The 7,589-nt window shown below is 56.2% G+C and overlaps 1 protein-coding gene across 2 annotated transcripts in view; it reads left to right on the top strand.

Annotated features, from left to right (window-relative positions):
* The first annotated feature begins 751 nt into the window (after positions 1-751).
* The window catches only part of ERICH1 (glutamate rich 1), a 58,540-nt gene continuing 51,702 nt past the window's right edge, over positions 752-7,589 (top strand). For both annotated transcript variants that reach the window (XM_007188952.2, XM_007188951.2), the window contains exon 1: positions 752-879. In XM_007188952.2, coding sequence (XP_007189014.2) covers positions 858-879 — 22 coding nt within the window. In that variant the 5' untranslated portion in view covers positions 752-857. The remainder of the gene's footprint in view (positions 880-7,589) is intronic.

Raw genomic sequence — 7,589 nt, 5'->3', positions numbered from 1 at the left:
GACTTCTCTGCTCGTCAGCCCGTCAGGAGGTGCCCCGGCTTCCATAGCAGGGCCCGGCACAGACAGGCTCTCAGGAAATATGTTCTCCAAGAAACGGATTCAAAGAAGAAGGGTAAACAATAAACCAAGGTCCCAGAGAAGGTGAAATGGTTGGAGGGGAGCACAGGGAAGAAATCCACCTGCCGCAGTCGCAACAGCGGGCAGAAGGGGTCAGTGGCACAGGGGTCAGGGGTCAGGGGGCGGCGGTCTTCCTGGGCAGCCCCCGGGCTCCCCTCTTTCCAGTTTCCTCTCTGCTCTGAGTCCCAGTTTCTGCGGTACGATAGGACCCTGGCCCGATGGGCACTCAGCGGACCCCTCCCACTGCTCGCATCCCTGTGCAGCGCTGGGACCCAGGGTAACACTGTGGGCGGTCACCCAGGAACACAATCCCGCCCCGCGCTGACTTCCTCCCGGTGACCGCCTAACCCTTGACTCCCCTCCTGCTGACCCACTAACCACCTCTCGCTGACCCACCCATCCCCTTCCAGTGACGGTCTTCTGATGACCCCGTAACCCCTGACCCCTTCCGCTGACCCCGCCCCATGACCCCTCCGCAGCCCGGGTCGGCTCACCCCGGTCACACCCTTCCCTCTGAGCATGCTCGGAGTACTAACGCCCACGGGCCATGCCCACAGCGCGCGTTAGAGCCAATCTGCAGCCGGTGCGCGGCTGATTGGCGTCCAGCGGCAGAGACCCCGGATCCTGATTGGGCAGGCCTGCTGTTGTGGACGGGCCTACAAGGACGGAGTCCGGAAGTGCAGTCGCGCCGCTCGGGCCTGGGCTGGGGTCGCAGGGGTCGCCGGGGCGGCGAGGCCGGCATGGCGGCGCTGCGGAAGCACGGTAGGCGGGGTTCGGGGGTCTGTGGGGACCGGGAGCTTTGGGGGACGGGGACTCTGGGCCCTCGGGACTGTGGGGACCCGGGGCTGTGAGGACTGTGGGAACCTGCGGCTGTGGGGACGGGGACCGTGGGGACCTGGGACTGTGAGAACCCGGGGCTGTGAGGACGGGGACTATGGGGACCCGGGGCTGTGAGGACGGGGACTATGGGGACCCGGGGCTGCGAGGACGGGGACTGTGAGGAGTCGGGGCTGTGAGGACGGGAACTGTGAGGACCCGGGGCTGTGAGGACGGGGACTGTGGGGACCCGGGGCTGTGAGGACGGGGACTGTGGGGACCCGGGGCTGTGAGGACGGGGACTGTGGGGACCCGGGGCTGTGAGGACGGGGACTGTGGGGACCCGGGGCTGTGAGGACGGGGACTGTGGGGACCCGGGGCTGTGAGGACGGGGACTGTGGGGACCCGGCGCTGCGAGGACGGGGACCGTGAGGACCCGGGGCTGCGAGGACGGGGACTATGGGGACCCGGTGATTGTAAGGGGCTCCTCCCAAAGCCCAGATTCTGACTCTCAAACCATTTACCTGCAGGGATTCTGAGTTTCTGGGCACGTTAACTAGTGTTATTAAGCTATGGTAGTATTTTTAGCCAACACCAAAGGCAGGATGGATACATTTAATTGGTTAACCTGGCACATGCTTTAGAATGAATGTCAGAGGTACAGGGAACTCCAGACACCTCACGGAAAGCCCAGCAAACTTCTCATTACCCTATAATCATTAATATTAAAATGAAAAAAGGGAAGATTCTATTTTTCCTAGTTTTATTCAGATATGATTGACATATAGCACTGTGTGGGTTTAAGGTGTGTGTACAGCGCAGTGACTTGATGGGCTATGTGCTACAAAACCACCACCCATCGCCTCATCCAGTTACACAATTTCTTTTCCTTGTGATGAGAACTTTTAGGACCTACTGTCTCTCTCAGCAACTTTCAAATTCGCCATACAGCAGTGTTAACTATAGTCACCCTGCCCTACAACTACATCCCAGGACTTATTTATCTTATAACTGGAAGTCTGTACCTTTTGACCATCTTTACCCATTTCTCCCATCCCCCAGTCACCTCTGGCAACCATCAATCTGTTCTCTGTATCTGTGAGCTCCTTTTTTCAATTGTTTTTTATTTTAGATTCCACAAATAAGTGAGATCTTACAGTATTTGTCTTCCTTTGACTTATTTCACTTAGCATAAAGCCCTCAAAATCATCCATGTTATTGGAAATGAAAACATTTCCTTCTTTATGGCTGAGTAGTATTTACATCTGCTTTATTCATCCATCCATCAATGGACACTTAGGTTGTTTCCTTGTCTTGGCTGTTGTGAATAATGCTGCAGTGAACATTGGGGTGCATGTATCTTTTTGAGTTAGTGTTTTTCTTTTCTTTGGATAAATACCCAGAAGTGGAATTGCTGGATTGTACGGTAGTTCTATTTTTAATTTTTTGAGGACCCTTCATACTGTTTTCTATAGTGGCTGCACCAATTTACATCCCACCAACAGTGCATAAGAGTTCCCTTTTCTCCACATCCTCACCAACACTTGCTATTTCTTGTCTTTTTGATGATGGCCATTCTGACAGGTGTGAGGTGATATCTCATTGTGTTTTGATTTGCATTTCCCTGATGGTTAGTGATCTTGAGCGTCTTTTTGTATACCTGTTGGCCACCTGTATGTCTTCTTTGGAGAAATGTCTGCTCAGTTCCTCTGCCCATTTTTTATTCAGATTGTTTGGGTTTTTTGGCTATTGAATTGTATGGATTCTTTCTGTATTTTGGATATTAGCCCCTTACCAGATATATAGTGTACAAATATTTTTTCCCCTTCAGTAGGTTGCCTTTTCATTTTGTTGACAGTTTCATTTGCTTTGCAGAAGCTTTTAGTTTCTTTTGTTTGTTTTTGCTGTTGTTGTCTTTGCTTTTGGTGTCAAATCCAAAAAAAAACATTGCTGAGACCCATGTTGTCAAGGAGCTTTTCCCCTATGTTTTCTTCTAGGAGTTTTATGGTTTTGAAGGTTTTAGATATGTTTCTCTTTTTACTTGGATTAGTTCGGGCCGTGGTTATTTTTTTCCTCCTCTACGTTTACAACAGGTGGTTGTGTTTTTGCCCTTTGAAAGGAAAAGCCCAGTGGCAACTCTAGTTAATAAGCATTTGCTTAAAATAGGAAAAAGAAATGAATTTCTCAGTAAGGCAGAATACAGAGAAGAGTAAATAATGTTCCCAGTCTGTGGCTTCCTTTGTAGAAAAACGCTTTGCCCGGCTTCCCCCATTGCTCTGAGCCCCAGGCGTTAGGACTCACCTGGTCAGCCTTAAAGAACAGATCATCCCATAAAGGGACGAAATTCCTCAACAGTCAGATGTTAGCTCCAAAGCGGGAATTATAGTATTTTGATGGGTCCCCAAGCCACTTTTTACAACCCCCACCAGCAGGGGAGCCAGCAGGCTCTGCAGACCAACTGTGAGGTTCGCGGGGGCAGCCCTGACCGTGGCCTTCACGGGCCCCTGTGGCTGGTTGACCCCCTGCACCCTGACTGGGCCTCCTCTCTGCCTGGGGCTCTGCCCTCATTCGCCAGCACCTGCTCTCCATCCTTCCGGTACGTGCGGCCTGGCCAAGCCTGGCAACGACACCCTGCTCTCGGCCCTCAGCTCGCTGCACCCGGAGGACTCAACTTTTCACCATCCGTTCTGAAACAGGCCTTCTTCCTGTTGGGTCTCTGACGAAGTTACCAAGTAAAGTTGGGCTGTTGCAGAACATTGTGGTGAAAGGCTGGATTAGTAAGTCTTGAAAGCGTCCAAGCAGCCATTGTAAGTGAGAAACACAATATCCATTCTCTGCATCTTCTTAACTAGGTCACAGGAGCACTCGTGCCGGGGTAACAGACACTGAGAAACACCCGGTGGGGTTTTAGCCGGAAAAGCTTCTAAGCGCTTGTACCGGGTTGAAGTGTGAACCAGGGCCGCCTCTTGTCTTCCTGGTCTGTGGGACTCGTGACGTGGACCCGATTCAGGCCGAGTGACGGTGGAGCAGATGCCCCGCTGGCCGCGCTCGGGGCGCCGCGGGCCGGGGCGGCGGAGGCGGCTTCAGGGCTGCGGCGTATCTGGGCTTCAGAGGAGGAGAGGAGAGGAGGAGGCCCGGCAGGAGGGGGGCTGTGGGGCTGCTAAGCCCAGAGCTCTCCAGCCCGGGGTGCCTTGGGGGCCAGGGTGAGGGCGGCTGGGCGAAGCGCTTCTTGGGAGCCCCACTGCATGCCTTGGAAGAAAGGCCCTCAGCTTGAGCTCAGAGTGAGAAAGCACGAGGCAGGTGGGCTGGCGTGCTGCCTGGGGCGGCGGTTCTGAGGCTTCCCTGCAGGTCGACGGCGTCTGCTGGGTGATGTGGCCTCCTTTGCGGTGGCAAAGCTCCTCGGGATGAAAGGAGGCTGCTGTCTTTGCAGCAAGGCTGCTGGAGGCAGAAGTAAATCTTTACTGCTCTCTCTTTGATGCTGGGGAAGCCTGTGGCCTGTACTGGAGGCCGTCCCTTGGGCATCCTTTGGGAGCTTCTGGGTTAACAGGCAGCGGTGGATCCCGCAGAAAGTGTGGTGGGGAGAGCGGGTGAGCATCCAGCACGGAGCTACGGGCTTCGCCCGGTGGGGACTGTGGAATCAGGAGGGATCTCGGGACAGCCCGGCGGGGCGCTGCGGGAGGGAGCTGCCCTGAGGTTCTCTGGCCATCTCGCAGGTGCTGGCCTGCTCGCTGGAGGCCAACTGCTGAGGGGTGACCTGAGTCCAGCGTCCCCCCACCTCCCCACAGGCACCTCGCCCCTTTTCAGAAAGTCCGCCGGCTCTGCTTCTGTCTGTGGCAGCTTCTCCACTTGGAGCGTGTGGAGCCTTGTCCCCTGCTGCACAGACCCCAGCAGAGCCTGGGGCACTCGCCCTCCGGGCCTGCTCCACGCTGGACGCGGACTCTCAGGTGGGCAAGCGTGAGGGCCATCCAGGACCGGGCTCCGGACTAGGAGGAGGACACTGCTGTCACCCCTCCCTGCCACTCGCGTATGTCTATGTGTAGCTGTGTGTGTCTCTGTGTATGTGCATGTGTGTGTCTGCATGTATGTTCACGTGTGTGTGTGTGTGTCTCCCCCGTTGCACCCTCAGGCTTACACTGCCCGCAGCTTCCTTTGGAGTCTCAGACCCATGGGTACTGGTTGGGGTCTGTGTCGGTTGGGAAGACCCCGCTTTCCTTTGTGTTGAGCCACGTGCCTCGGGCGCCCCAACAGGTGGATGAGCAGTCGCTCACTGACCTGCAGGAAGAGCCCAACTCTCTTTATCCACAGAAGTGTCACTTCGGCGTTTTCTTCTGTGTTCAGTGTGATGCGGCAGATCCCTTCTCTTCCGGATCAAGAGCCCTTTTTCCTTTCAGCGATCTTCCAGGACTGAACGTGTGTGCCGCAGGGCCTGGAGAGGGTTAACGCAGAGATGGGCCGGGGCCGGGGCAGGGGGTGGACACGGTGCGGGGAGAAACTCAGAGCTGGAGGGTGAGGGGGCTCAGGCCACGGCATGGGACGTGGGGAATAACTCAGAGACCAGGGAGGGGGCTCAGCCAGGCGGGGACATGCCTTGCAGGGTCCCGTGCCTTGGATGTGACTGGGGACCGGGGCTCAGCTACCTCCTGACAACTGCTGAGTGGTGAGCCTCACACTGCCCTGGGACCCGGGCGGCATCACTGTCACCTCTGGGGAGTGCGGAAAGCCTCAGCCTGTGGCCAGCAGCAGGACAAGGTGGGCTTCGGCGCACCAGCTTCAGGTCTGGCTCCTCTGTCACCATCCCCTGTGTGTGACAAGCCCCACGGAGGCGGTGCCACCCGGGGCAGAGCCAGCGAGGTCGGACTAGTGCCCTCCCCGCCGGTCAGCGCCCGTGGCCAGGAGCTGCACCCCTGGACCGTCATCTCCAGGTGTCCGTCTGAATCTGTCCAGGAGGCCAGCGGCCGAAGGGAGGATGGAAGACGTGAGGGTCGAAGCTAGGCAGGGGGCGTTGGGGCGGGGGAGGCGGGAAGTGTGCTGGGAGCAGCGGCAGGTCTCTCTCCCGGGCTTGACAGGTGTCGTGCGGGCGTGTGTGCAGGTTGCGGCGGGAGAGGGGCGCACCCGTGAAGGCGCTCCCTGGGACCCTCGGGCCTCGTCTGTAAGGTGGGGGCTGTTCTGTGTCCTTTTACGCCGGAGGAGGCTCAGGACAGGCCCAGGAAGGACGGTTTGTTGGGCTCTCGGGTCCTAGAGGCAGGGCCACGCCGGGCACGTGGGGGGATGGCCAGGGGGTCAGGAGGCAGAGGACAGGACAGAGGGAAGACTGAGGGCACGGCCTTTACTGGGGTTTCCAGGGGAAAGGCAGGCGGGGTGGGGGGAACACGTACGATTGGCTGGTTTTAGTGATTTTGCTGGGCTTTGGGTGACAGGGCTGTCCTGAGCCTCTGGGCACCTGGCCTGGGTGTTTCGGGCAGAGAAGTGTCACCTCCCCGGGGGCGGGGCAGGCGGAGGAGGCCGGGCCTGGCCGGCTGTTGGCATAGGTCACAGGCGGGCTCCTGGCTGGGCCCTTGGCTGGCGGGGGTTTGTCTCTGCCCAGCCAGGCGGGGCTTACGATGTCAGAGCATCACAGTAGACAGAAAATTTAAGATGTATGACTACTCGGTGAACAGCAGAGTCGTGAAGATTAACGCGGGTCACGTTTGTGAAGCGTGAGGCCCACGTGAGCAGCCTGCCGTCACTGTCACCACGGGTGTGGGACGTGGAAGCGGCCGAGGGGGACCTTGTCGGGAAGACGGTGTGCACGCCCAGCGGCTGGAGAGACGACAGCGCCTGGACAAGGCTTCAGGACCGTGGGAGCAGGACGGTTCCTCAAGCAGAGGGTGCCAGGCGCAGTGGGGGCACGACGGGGAGCCAGGGCTCCTCCCTGCTCGGCTGGGGCGGCAGAAGCCAGTGGGAGGATGGGCACTTCCTCCCCAACGTCCTCACCCAGAGAACAGGTGACCCGGCTGTGGTCAGGCAAGCCTTGTGCCCTTTGGGTTGAATTCCAGATCTGTCTGCTGAAAAAGCCAGTGTCGATTAAACTGGAAAAAAAATAAAAGTATTGGAGTAAAAGTAATAGGTTATCCTCTGTCTCCCCATCGTAATGAGGCAGCTTTCCGAGTTGCCTTTGAACGTCCCCTCAGCCCGCCCTGTCGCATCGCATCTTGGTGAGAAAACAAGACAGGCTGGGAGCTGTGTCTGCTCTCCCTGCATCTCCTGGGTTAGGACGCAGTCACCAAGCCCAACAAAAACGATCACATCCTTACGTGCACTTAAAATGTTTCTGAATAGCTGATGGCATAGTAATTGCTGCTTAAAAAACTGCGAGGAAAAATTTTGGACAGAGTTTAGAATTTTTTTTTTTTAAGTGTTAAAGTTTTGGGAGAAAATGAAAGTTTAGTGGATGTCTACCTCTTAAATGGGGAGACCACCTCAGACTGGTCATGGCATAGGAGTCCAATTATGTCCCATTTGAGTACTATTTCTGGTCTTATTTTGAGAACTATCTTCCTTTTAATTAATATTTCAGAAAGCTTGCCAACTGTTGCTTAAATCTTAGCTAATTGTTTTTCCATTTATAATTCTACGATGAAAGTCATTAACAAACTATCATTCATTGAATTTGCATA

The sequence above is a fragment of the Balaenoptera acutorostrata genome, chromosome 21, assembly GCF_949987535.1.
Source record: "Balaenoptera acutorostrata chromosome 21, mBalAcu1.1, whole genome shotgun sequence".
NCBI classification, from domain to species: domain Eukaryota; kingdom Metazoa; phylum Chordata; class Mammalia; order Artiodactyla; family Balaenopteridae; genus Balaenoptera; species Balaenoptera acutorostrata.
The sequence above is the reverse complement of the archived record's forward strand: the minus strand, read 5'-3'. Positions and strand labels throughout refer to the sequence as shown.